At 35.4% G+C, this 13,490-nt stretch overlaps 1 protein-coding gene across 1 annotated transcript; it reads left to right on the top strand.

Annotated features, from left to right (window-relative positions):
* Window positions 1-328: 328 nt before the first annotated feature.
* On the top strand, window positions 329-6,288 carry pax1b (paired box 1b). Its single transcript, XM_084431444.1, has 5 exons — window positions 329-517; window positions 1,262-1,867; window positions 3,332-3,459; window positions 3,919-4,114; window positions 5,878-6,288. Exons 1-5 carry the CDS (start codon window positions 508-510, stop codon window positions 5,940-5,942), a joined length of 1,005 nt encoding a protein of 334 aa, XP_084287570.1. The 5' UTR covers window positions 329-507; the 3' UTR covers window positions 5,943-6,288.
* The last annotated feature ends 7,202 nt before the right edge of the window (window positions 6,289-13,490 follow it).

Consider the following 13,490-nt stretch of genomic DNA (forward strand, 5'->3'; position numbering starts at 1 on the left):
TTGTATTAGTCCTAAAGGTCTGCATATGCTTTACTACATAACGTATTTGCATAGGCATTAGGCTAACGATATTAATGTAAATATTACGATTTGGGGATTTTGGGGAATCTTATTCTTGACATAACTTCGCTATTTAAAATACCACAATTTTCAGTGAAGTTTTTGCATATGGTCGCTTCTAAAATGGCAGGAAAAGTAGATTCTGATTCTGCATATATCCTTGATGAGGATGGGGGCGGAGTCACGCGCTGTCTAGCGTGATTGATGCTCGTGACGCGTCAAATTGAGCGCACGAGCCAGTCTCCTGGACGGACGTAGTTTCTCAAGTGGATCAAAGATTACTGTAAAAACCTGCTCAGTCCTAAACTCAGACACTTCAGCCATAAAAAAAGCAGAAGAAGAGGGCAGTCCTAGCGGGAGACACGGGGAAACCTCTCCAATGCTGCACGGGACACAGCAGCACAGTTAAAGGTTAAAGGAGCACAACCACTGTAGGGAAATATCACAATGCAAATGGGTAAGTTCCTCTTGATCTGTTGGACAGGAATAGAGAATAACATACATATAGATGCATCCACACCGATCATATGATGTAGGCTATTCATTTTTGAATGCGAGAAAGGGCACACGATTCTTATAAAATATTATAAGTATTCGATAAATTAGGCTACCCAGACAAACGTTAGATTAAAGCAGGCCTGTTTATACTCCCAAACACTTTATGCACTCTTAAAAATAGTCTAAATCGAAATCTTTTTTAGATATTGCCTACATATTTGTGTGCGTTTTATTCATTTGTGCCTGGTTTTGTTCCCTAATAATTCCCTGTTGTTGTTGTTGTTGTTGTTGTTGTTTTTAATTTTTTTAATTTTTAATTTTTAATGATGAACCGCCAGAAACCCCATTTGATTTCAAAGACACCTTTCCGTAAAATAGTTCATGATATAATAATGGATTATAAAATATTCTTTATGAAATCCTGGAGAATTTATTTTTTATTATTATGTTGAGTGCATGATGATCGTTTCATTTAGGCAAACGCCGCAATGCAAGGCAAAATTGTAGGGTAATATAAAAATGTGTATTTGTATGTAGGCATGTATTTATGTTTGATGCTGTGTTTATGTATTATCTCCTTTACAGCGACCTTGAGCTTTGGGAAAGGCGCTTTATAAATAAAACTTAGGCCTATTATTATTATTATGATAGCTATAAAAACTGCACTGTATAGGCCTAGCTGAATATGATGAATCTCTTGCAGATCAGACGTACGGGGAGGTGAACCAGCTCGGCGGTGTGTTTGTCAACGGTCGGCCTCTTCCCAATGCGATCCGGATCCGAATCGTCGAACTGGCGCAGCTCGGGATCAGGCCGTGTGACATAAGTCGACAGCTCCGGGTCTCTCACGGGTGTGTGAGCAAAATCCTGGCCAGGTACAACGAGACCGGCTCTATTTTACCTGGTGCTATCGGTGGGAGTAAACCCCGGGTCACGACGCCAAACGTGGTGAAGAGCATACGGGATTATAAACAGGGCGATCCTGGAATATTTGCTTGGGAAATACGCGACAGACTGCTGGCCGACGGAGTGTGCGACAAATACAACGTTCCGTCTGTGAGCTCCATCAGCCGCATTTTAAGAAACAAGATCGGGAACCTGTCTCAGCCGAGTCAGTATGACAGCAAACCCTCTCCACCGCAGATCTCCTATAACCCCGTGTATCCATACTCCTACCCGAACGCCATGTCCCCGACCGGTTCCAAACTGGGCAGTCCTCCGGGGGTGTCTGTCAGCCTGTCCCGGGCCTGGCCCTCCGTGCACACCGTCAGCAACATATTAGGAATACGGGCTTTCATGGATCCCGCAGGTATTCACACCTTCCGTATTATCAATTATCCATGGACCGTCCTTATCGAAGCCGCGTAAACGTTTGCTACGATTTTACGCGCAATGCATGATGCTATTTTGATTGATAGGAACATATTAAAAAGTGTTCATTTATCATCAGCTAGATCTTACCAGTTTTTTGTTCAGTTGACATCCAACAAAAGTTCCCGTGTTGACGAAATATTGCGAGGGAATGCCAGCGTGTTAATATCAATCATTAAAGTTCAACTAAATTCTTGATGTCTGTAATTGTATTTTCACTAAACGTCACCATAGGCTGCCATTCAGATTCAGTTGTTGATATCAAGAATTGATTTCTTAGTTGAAATTCCAATTTCACATATCAGAAATACAATTCTTACTAGTAAAAATCATAATTTTTGATATCAATAGCCTAATAACTTTACTAGTAAAAATATTTTCACTATTTTAAATGTTAATTCTTGATATCTGTAAATGTTTTTCAAAATGTTACATTTATTATTTCTGATATCTGAAAATGTGTTTCTGATATAGCAATAATTAGCAGAGGAATTTCAGATATCTAAAATGGCTTTCTTACTAATCACATTCATGACATCAGAAATTAACATTGTCAATATAGTGACAATCGAATTATTATCAAAAATTATAATTTTTACTAGTGGTTATTCAATTGTTGATATCAAGAACATATACGTTTGCACTAGTAACCACTCAATCAATGATATATATATAAAAAATGTTTTTTACTAGTAAAAATTGCATTTCTTTAAGAAATCGATTCTTGATATCAACAATTTCATTTGAATGGCAGCCGATTGTGACATTTAACCAGTGAAAATACATTACAGATATCAAGAATTATAATTTTTACTAGTTGAAATGTAATTCTTGATATCAAGTGATGACCTCATGATATCAATAATGAACATTTACACTAGTGAAAATGTAATTGCTGATATCAAGAATTCATATCCTGGGAAAGAGTAGCCTAAAAGTCAAAACGGCTTGCCATAATGGGGAATCGTTTATATCGCTGTACTTTTGTTCTGTTGCTTCTGCTGTCTGGAGATTAAAATCTTTTCCTGCTGAGTAATATTACAGCTTCTTCAGATCAGTGTTTAGGTTCTTCTTAAAGCATGATTACAGAGAATAAAAAATATAACTCCTATAAGGAATAACTGAGCTTCAGCTGAGCAGAATTTGAGGCCCACGTTTAAATAAATCAACACTCTGATAATGCATTTATAGAGTTTCTATTTCTAAATGTGACTAATGTTGTTTGCATTATAGCAAGAAGACCATCATTTTCAGACTGAGCCAAGAAGCTCAATTCTTTATCTCAGTGTTTACTCCAAGATCAGAGTGCATCATCGTGAAATCCCAATCTTTGAACTGTTGCTGTTAACGTGATGCAGCTGCAACTACTAAAATGCGTTTTGATTTATTTAATGTTTTACAGCCATTGCTGGAACAGAGAGTTACCAGCAGAAAATGGAGGACTGGACGGGCGTTAACAGATCTTCATTTCCTTCCGTGCACGGAGTCAACGGCATCGACAAACCAGAAAGTGACATTAAGTACAACCAGGTGAACTTTTAATTTATGCTTTATTTATTCTAGCATGAGTAATTGTAAATTCACACAATTACTTGTTTAATTTCCAATATAAGCAAGCGATATAAAAATAAAAAGGTTGTTTTTTCGCAGCGATAGTGTGAACTGTGAAGGTTTCATTTTTTTTTTCAATTTAAAAGAACCTTTTGTGAAATGGAAAGGTTCTTCATGAAACTAGATGCCAATAAATAATCTTTATTTATTTTTTTAAAGTGGAGAGATCTTGTGGATCTTAAAACCTTGGTTTAATGTTCATACTCTCTTTTTCTAAATTGTTTATTCAGAATTGATCTTGTACGTTCCATCGAGTATTATTGCATGATCACAAACTTGTTGATTTCATTTTATTTTCTCATAATATAATTTTCTGTCTTTGGTTTTTTCTTGGTGCAAAGGTATACAATTCTAAATGATACCTTTAATTGTTTTCAGGCTTCATCAAATTTATCGGGATATGTTCCCGCGTGCGCGTACTCCGCTAATCAGTACGGGGTTTACGGAGGGCCCGCCGGGAATTACGGGCACTGGCAGTCTCAGGGCGCGAGCCTCAGCCATCCGAACACCGGGGCCATGATCCAGAGCCCAAACCTGCACTGCGCCATAGCCTTCAAAAACCCGGCCCGGGACGGTAAGAGGCCACCTGTCCTGAACACTCAGTCATCCACATGATGACCTCTGCACACAAACAAGAAATCACTTTTCAAAAGTTTAGTACAATATGTGTGTTAGTAGGCTATGGTTTTGCAATAAACATCACAATAGGAACCTTAACGGAAAAAGAATGTAAAATCGCTGCAGGAAAACATATTAGTTTGTAAGCTACAACTTAGGCTATAGAAATAAAAAGCTAAATATGTCCCGCTAAACTGCTCAATTCAGTTCTAAGAAATTAATAATTTTATCCTAAAATCAAAAAATTGTTAATTCGTTTTTTTAATGTCTCTGAATAAATGCCATATTTTAAAAGTCCTAGATTGTGTTATTGAAGTCATTCAATAAGTTATCTGTAGCTGAAGCAACGTAAAATTTGGGTTATTGTAGTACAGTGATACAAACTCTACGAAATCTTATATAGCCTATCAATGGACAAATTTAATCTAATTTAATCCTATTTATATTGATTTATGTGCTTGGATTATTTAGATCGAAACAAGACATGGTTTGTACTGATTATTGACTTCATCCATCCGTCTTCCATGCCGCTTATGGGACGCGGCAGTGCTGGATGATGACGTGTACATCAGGGTAAATTATACCAGAGTAAATGAGAACGTTCTGAGAATAGTGGGAACACTGTAAAAAGTGATCAGTTGACTTAACTTTTTTTTATTTTATTTAAAGTGAGGAAACCCGTTGCCTTGAAATTATTAATAAACTTAATGCTAAAAAAAAAAAAAAAAGTTATGTGAACTTGACAGTTCCACATAACTTAACTTTTCAATTAAGCAGTTAGGTTAAGTTGAGTCAACTGATCACTCTTTAAAGTGAAGGTTATAGGGGAACGTTCTGCAAACCAACAGGGAACGTTCTGTTTGCGTAAAGAAAACTTTCCTGCTATAACCAACATAGAACGTTTGGATGTCTGTTCTGGGAACCAGAACGTTCACAGAACGTTCTAAAACCCAAAAATTGTTAGCTGGAATATTGTTAAGAAATCTATATGCATAAAAAAACGTTGATGTTTTTTATAGCTAAAAAGCGATCTCTTTTTATAAAGCAAGCACATATGATGACATGATTTCCCTGCGTAAACAATCATAGGCCTATATGTTTATATTTTATAAAAAAATATTCTTTATGCTTATTTTATATGTATTAAGGTGTTTTATATTGCAGTTTATGTTAATTTAGCTCATTAATTTAGCACATTAATTGCATTATTTGCTGTTTACTGTGACGGCATGGCAACACTGCTTTGTCTTTACGCCAATTTTAATGCACACAGCTGCCAGTTTTATAACTTAAAGGGAGTAGTTCACCCAATTCTGTCATCATTTACTCACCCTCAAGTTGTTCCAAACCTGTATGAGTTTCTTTCTTCTGCGGAACACAAAAGAAGTTATTTTAAAGAACGTTGGTAACCAGACAGTTGACAATAGCCTAGACTTACATAGTATTTTTTTTTTCTACTGGAAGTCAATGGCTGTTTGATTACCAATATTCTTCAAAATATCTTCTTTTGTGTCCAACAGAAGAAAGAAACTCATACAGGTTTGGAACAACGTAAGGGTGAGCAAGTAATGACATCCCTTTAATGCAATGTGTCTCTTTAAATTTACCCCCCAAAAACTGCAGTGCATGTCACTCTGACTTTATAAAGGAAGTTATCAGCTGAAAGGCTCATTTTCATCTTGTTTGCTACATAAACACTCCTTTCTCTTTTGGCTCCAGCTGTAGAAAGAAAGAGTCCTCTGAGCAAACAGCAGCACGACGTTCATGGACTCTCAGAGTCATAAGAACACAAAGACCAGCAGAGAAAACTATCATCTGTTCATCCTTCAAAGATAAAACACACCTGAATGTTTCACACCATCATGGAGAAGTGGGATCTGAAGCTGTGGAGACAGAGACACCACAGAGGATTTCTGCAATATTTGCAGTGGACTTTTTTTTCTTGTTCTTTGGTGTAAATAAATTTGGCGTCAGGCTGCAACATTGTTATAGTCATGCGCCTTATGGAAATGAAATGAAACTGTCTGTCATTGCATTTTCGTGACTGTATGATATTGAATGGCCTGTAGGCCTATATATATATATATTTTTATAAATTCATTTCTGCTTAATAAAGGCATGTCAAAAGTGAACTGTCTTTCAGCGTATCAATTCTATGGCTGGTCTCTACTCAGCGGTCACAGTCAGATAACATGTTTACAGAGAGATTATGTGGGATTTCACGCTGAAAACCTTGTGAATAAACAGATGGACGATGCTATCAAACTGTTGCCACAGGTCCGTTTAGCTGACCTTAAATGTAAAAGATATATACGATGAATAATAACATCAACTAAATTGCTTTATAAAAATAGCAGGTTTTTTTGGCGAGTAACGAATGCGAGCTAAGATGCATTATCGTGTCTTAACATATGCCTATTATGTTAAATAAATACACAAAACAAAGGAAATAGGCCTTACAACTATTAAATACAATAAAATTTGAGAGAACGAAGGAGAACAAACGAAAATGCATCATATTTCCTGACGGGCATTTATACGGAATATTTCCAGATTATTATTTTTTTACTTGCTGAATGTTGAGTTAACATTTTTATTTGCTTTGTACTATTTAACGATATTAAATGAGTATTTTATTGGTGTACACTGTAAAAAAAAAAAAAGGCCTATATATATGATCAATAAGTTAGGACAACATATGTTTTGCCTTTAGCTCATCAAAATAAGTTAAGCTAGTTATACCAGATTCAACTTTTTTTTTTTAAGTCAGCTTAATGTAGGCTTATTTAAATTGAAATAACTTAAACATCTAAGCTGATTTTAAAAAATGAAGGAAGCAATTTACTTTGGTTTATTTTATTTGTAATTTTATGCATTGAGCATGCAATATACCTTTCCACTTGTTAGTTGTTCGATTTTCTTTTTCTTTTCTATTAATGATAATTATAATAATAAAGCAAAAAATTGGGGCTTTGGGTTTGACGTTTTAGCGCTTTTTTAAAGAAAATCTGGCGTTTACATTTGTTCTAAATCGGCAGGACTGAATTCAGCACTTCAAAATCCCGCAAAATCTTTTAATTAGCATATTTTTACTGCGTCTGTCAGATGAAGTTCACACTGTGAAGTGTGTTGAACTTGAACATCTGGGTTTACTTTTAGCATAAGGCAACTGCTTGGATTCATAATTAAGGGTATGCTAAATGAAGTCATTTGAACGAGGTGTAGAATGTAGAATCAAATTATTACACAGTTATAAAAAGCAGTTGTTGTTGTTGTTTTTTTTGGGGGGGGGGGGGGGGGTAACACTGCAGTAAGGTTTCATTATACAAACTAGGCTAAGAATTAATAATAATTACAGCATTTATTAATCTTAATTCACGTTCATTTCAAAATGTACTAACACATTATTCAAATTCAAAAGTTGTATTTGTTAACATGCACTGTGAACTAACATGAAGGACAGTAATTTGATTATAACTAACGTTAACAAAGATTAATAACAAATGTCTTGCTCATTAGTTCATGGTTAATACATTAACTAATGTCAACAAATGAGACCTTACTGTAAATGTCACCGTTTTTTTAACAAAACAAAGACTCAAATATATGTGCTCAAGTAAAACCAAACGTTTTATTGCAGATTTGAACGCTTGTAGATCTAAGCATGCATCACTTGCTATCGATATTTACACAGAGGGATATCAAATAAAACTAGGCACACCCTGAAAACAACTATATCCTGGAAAAAAGTTGGTTATTAACCGTGGGCAAACTTTTTGGTCCTATTGGTTCTTATCTGTCCCGTCTAGAGCTTCTTGATCCTCTTGACAGTTGCAGACAGGCTCTCTATACTCTCAGCTCAGCTCTGTGAACCAACGTGTTTTACCATCACATGATCAATAAGCAAAAATGCTAAATAAAAGAGTTACAGTATGCTCCATGAGACTGTTTGAAATATAAGACTCAATCTGTAAGGCCCAGCAGTCAAAAGTGTTGCAATGAAGATTGACATCAATCTGTCAATGACATTTATGATTCACATAATATAGCCAGTGGAACCCACAAGTTTGAAACTTCATTGAAATCTAGATTTTTTTCTTCTTTTCTTTCATTTAAATTGGGAAATAAACAGTTTTGGGGTTTTAAAAATTGATTTGTGTGTATATATGTAGCCTATATGTGTGTCAAGTTTACATTTTTAAAACCCCAAAACTGTTTATTTCCCGATTTAAATGAAATTAAAAAAAAAAAAACTTTTATGACATACATTATCATATATTCACACTTTAGATCAGGGTCCAACTCTCACTATTAACTAACTATATTAACTATGACTTTTGCCTCAAAAACCCTCATTTTTAGTAAAGGTAGTTGTTAAGTTTAGATATTATGAAGGATTAATGGATGTAGAAGATGATCATGCAGAATAAGGCTAAATTAACATGTGCTTTATAAGTATAGCCAATATCCTAGTAATATAATATAACTGTTTTTATATATTTTCATATATTGTGTTCCTGTGATCAAAGCTGAATTTTCCACATCATTTCTCCAGTCTTCAGTCTCACATGATCCTTCAGAAATCATTCAAGACATTTATAATGTTACAAGAGATTTATATTTCAAATAAATGCTGTTCTTTGTCCATTTTCACAGCCAACATAGAACGTTTGGATGTCTGTTCTGGGAACCAGAAACTAGCTGGGATATTGTAAAGAAATCTATATGCATAAGTTTACTGTAAAAATGTTGATGTTTTCTATAGCTAAAAAGCGATATCGTTTTATAAAGCAAGCGCTTATGATGACATGATTTCCATGCGTAAACATGATTTCCCTTGGTTTCACAGACAGACAGACAGATATATATAGATAGATAAATAGACAGACAGACAGAATGTCTCAGACTTTTGGACCCCATTGTATACAAAAGGCTTTAAAGAATGATGATATTCATATCATTGTGTTTTTTTAAGACTTTGCAGGCAAACAAAGAGCTGGTAAAGAAATACATCACATCTTTGAACACCTTAATCCACGTCTCAGACATAATCCTATACACAAAATCCTAATTTTCTGATGATGATGATGATGGAACACGCTCACAGCATCACAAGAAGAGACGAATGTCAAACCCTGAAGCTAATTATGGGTTATTATGGTACACGCTTTGTTGTGTAGAACTAGTTTTGACTTTTGTTAGTTATGATTGTCCTCCACACCTCGGAAGATCATTAATCTGGTCCAAGTCAAACACGATTAGCTGTATTTCAGGCCACAGGGTTTGAATGTCTCAGTCAGACAGCAGGCGCCGTGAGATGCTCTATACAGTCAGAGCGTGAAACCACAGCCTGACGTCTCCTGCACTGCTGGACTACCATCACACACTCATTCACAAGCACCACACACAGAACAAAACATCATCATGTGCTTCCAGAGCAGTCTTAATATCTCATAGACCAGCTGATGGGTTGCTATATATAATTGTGCATTGCAATAGGATAAAAAAATAAATAGGCTTATCAAATTTGAAAAGGGAGGAGGAAACGCTTCCATATCTTTTGTTGTTGCTGACGTCAAAGGTTTTGTGTTTGACAGGTTGCATGACAAGCCCTCATCTTCAAAAACCATAAATAAAAAAATAAAAAAACATGCCATTAAATACTGCTTTACTGGCAATGAGATTTTGTGCTGAATACAAAGTGTTTTGTATCGTGAATTGTTGGCTATTTTTAAACTATAGACATTTACAAATAAAATATTTTTTTTATTATTACAAAAAAATAAATCTTAAAATTATTCAATATTACGGTTCATGACAATATGAATAATTTTCAATGTTTGATTTTATATTTTACATGAACAACAATTTTGGGTAACACTTTGTTTTATGGTGACATGTTACTATACTATAATAATAACAGTAAATTATGCATAATTACAAGTAGTTTACCCTAACTCTATAAGTACATGTAGTTAACTAATATTACTCAGTACTTATATGAGTAATTACAATGTAACTTTGTATATAAATAAATAAAGTGTAACCCAATCTTGTCACCGCACTTGATGTCAATGTAAAAACCCTTTTAGTTTGGCTGTATGAAATCAGTTTATAATAGTGTAATGTTTTAATGAATCAGTCGAGCGATTTGCAGATTCTGTCTAATCCAAAATCATAAGTGTTAGATCATTTACATTTGACAGACACTTCTCCATAGTGATTTCAGTGCATTCAGGCTGTACATTTAGATGTTTGTGAGCTGAAACACTATTCTCAAAACCACTATTTAAATATGTATTTTAATACAATCGAATGGCTGAATCTTTTTTGTTGACAGTTCATTGAGTTCAACAGAACAGTTTCGGTAAAATGAGCCTGCACTTCCTAACACTAGAGTCTCTGACACCACTGAAATAAAGAATCACAAAATGACTCTTCTTTACTAGTGTGTTTCTTCCCCATTCATCAAACACATCCTGACGTGCAGCTTCATGGGAAATGAGCTAATGGATGCGCATGTGATCTCAGCAGTTTAGGGTTACTCTGTTTGTTGAGCACTTATACAAGTGTGTGTGTGTTGCCCATCTATTTCTGTCGTTTAGCCCATCTCGGTCTTCAGACCCAGGCTGTGTCTTCTAAACAGTCTCGGTTTGCTCTTATATTATAGTCATCTACGGCCGCTGAGGGAGCCTGCGGTTCTGATCCAGCGACGGGCTCAGCACTTCTTCTGTTTGTTTGGGTGATGATATGCAGGCTTGGCTTTGAAAGATGGCCGGACTGACTGACCTTTTAGAAGTCCGGCGTACTAAAGGATATAAACTATTGTCCGGAAGTCCATAAAATGATGGGTTTTATTCATAAAAATTAAGTAAAAAAAAAAAAAGTGATTAACCATTTTTGCTTCCCCAAAGAACCTTTCAGTGAACAGTTCTTAAAAGAACTATTTGGTGTCAAAAACATTTGAAAAATCTAAAGAACTATAAAGAACCTTGTGTGGAATGGAAAGGTTCCGTGGATGTTTAAGGTTCTTCATCATCAATGCCAATAAATAAGCTTTATTTTTAAGAGAGAGAGAGAGAGAGAGTCGAGGCTGTATTTGTTTTAGTTGTGGCTTGTGTTTGAGCCAGGCAGCTTGCAGAAGTAATGCTGAGAATATTTGCATGAAATAAACAGGAATTTCCTCTTTTTGCCAAAAAAAATTAAAAACTAAAACTTTTATTGTTCAATGGTAGGGTAAGATGGGGTAAGATGATCTCAACGTTTCTACGCTATATTTAATTTAGCAATTTCAGCTGAACATCAACAAGATTTTGAGGTTAATGATCTAATTTTGTGTCTAGAAAATAGTGACATTGTATTATGGTGAATATCTTTTGTGTCTATTTGTTAGATGTGTGGACAGATTTGTGGAGTAGAAATTACAGTTTGGTAATTTGAGGTTTAAAGAAATGCCACTAAGTGGTCCCACATTTTATTACTAGTGTTATTATTATTTTATATATATTATTTATACGTATTGTAATTCAGTGGGTTATTATTCAATAATTCCACGAATTAGATGCATTTCAGACCCTTTTCATTAAAACCTATTGGTGAAATCATTAAATTTGAATTCATAGTGTTACTATTATGACATCTTCAAATATGGGCAATTAAACATGTACATTTTCATTTGCCTATAGATATTATGTATCTTTCAGATGAATCTCTTTGGCTGGGATTCTGCTTTGTCATCGGTAATAAATTGTCAAACCACAATTTGATGTTGCAATGTTATTTCCATCAAGAGGTGCATCAGTTTTTGGTCCAGATCTTGTATTGTCAATGCAAGAGTCCAGCTCTCTGTAAAGTCTCCTCCAGCACATCCCAAAGACTTACAATGAATTTAAGATCTGGACTCAGAGGAGACGATTCATGTGTGAAAATGATTCTTCATTCTCTCTCACAATCATTCTTTCACAATCTTGACATCTGGAATATGGTCATGATGTGTCTTCATACATGGTTGTTTAAGAAATGAAAAGCTACACACTCCATCAATTAGGGTTAGAAGAACTATTGCCAAACATATAAAATTGCAAGAAACATAAAAATCACTGCAATAATGATCCAAGCATAGACTCGGGTACTGACCGGGCAGTATGTTACAATTTACAAGTAAATGCACATTTGGGGCTCAGAAAATGTTAGAAAACAGGCTGTACATTTTGTGCTCAAGTACAAGTACAAGAATCCTCCCCTCTCACCAGCAACCCACCCTATATGACTTCACTGTATCCCATAATGCAATGCTCCTAATGTTAACAGCTTCCTCATCTGTGGGCAATGCAAGAAACAGATGCGAAAAACTGCAACACTGTGCCAGTGTTTCTACAAAATGAGCTTTAATATGCAGTCAGGATCCTGATTTAAAATTACTGTTGTATAATTTGTATATATTTGCCTGCATTATTTTATGACAAGTTGTATTTTGCAATTTTCCACAGATGCAACCGACTAGTTTTGATTCTCCCGAAGAAGAGAAAAAAAGACGCCTTTGCTTGTTAGAAGGCATTATGAGACCGTCTGTGCTTTCAACAGTGTTTCAAGGTGGGTCTATTTCAAAATCACCTACCATGATTGAAAGACCTGGATAAGAGCTTTTTGCGGTCATGTGACACCAAGTTGTGTTTCATCTTTTGCACTGACTCTCTGCTGACCTTGTCAGAGTGTTTCATTTGTAACGGTGGTTGGCAACCGTCAAACTCGTTTTTCCACCGCAGTGACACGACTGTCTCTAATCTGAGCTCCACTAAACTCAGTCTGCACATAGGACAAAAGAAAGAAAGAAATGTAAAGAAAAGCGAGGTATTGAGATGCTTTTCATTGATGCCATTGTGTTGATTGCTCCTGAAAACACGGTGTGAATATGTCTGCGAGTCAAAGGCATCTTTAATGAAAAGCTGCACGCACACATGAACTGAACCGATCGCTATCTCCTCCTGAGGAGAGAAAATTCAAGTCTTGACTGTAATCGGGAAATTCCATCTCAACTTACTGGCTGACGTCCACAGAATATCTCAGGCCACCGATATGGAAAAGGCCCACTAAAAAAAAAAAGTGTGTGTGTGCAAAGAAATGTAATGATTTCTGAGAATTTATTGCAACATCCAATAAAATAAAATAGCTTATGGGATGAAAATGAGAACAGTTCTAGTGTAACACAACAATTTCCAAATAAATCATTTTAAAAGGGTTGAGCAATTTAGAAGTTGCAACCTCTTCATGTCTAAATTTGCTTAGTCCAATCTAATCACACTTCTTCAGATCATTTACTTTTAGACTGAAAA

The sequence above is a fragment of the Rutilus rutilus genome, assembly GCF_951802725.1.
Source record: "Rutilus rutilus genome assembly, chromosome: 15".
Lineage (NCBI taxonomy): Eukaryota > Metazoa > Chordata > Actinopteri > Cypriniformes > Leuciscidae > Rutilus > Rutilus rutilus.

Coding starts and splice junctions, on each gene's coding strand:
- pax1b (XM_084431444.1), top strand. Junction 1,868..3,331: donor GGCTTTCATGGATCCCGCAG/GTATTCACACCT, acceptor AATGTTTTACAG/CCATTGCTGGAACAGAGAGT. Junction 3,460..3,918: donor GTGACATTAAGTACAACCAG/GTGAACTTTTAA, acceptor AATTGTTTTCAG/GCTTCATCAAATTTATCGGG.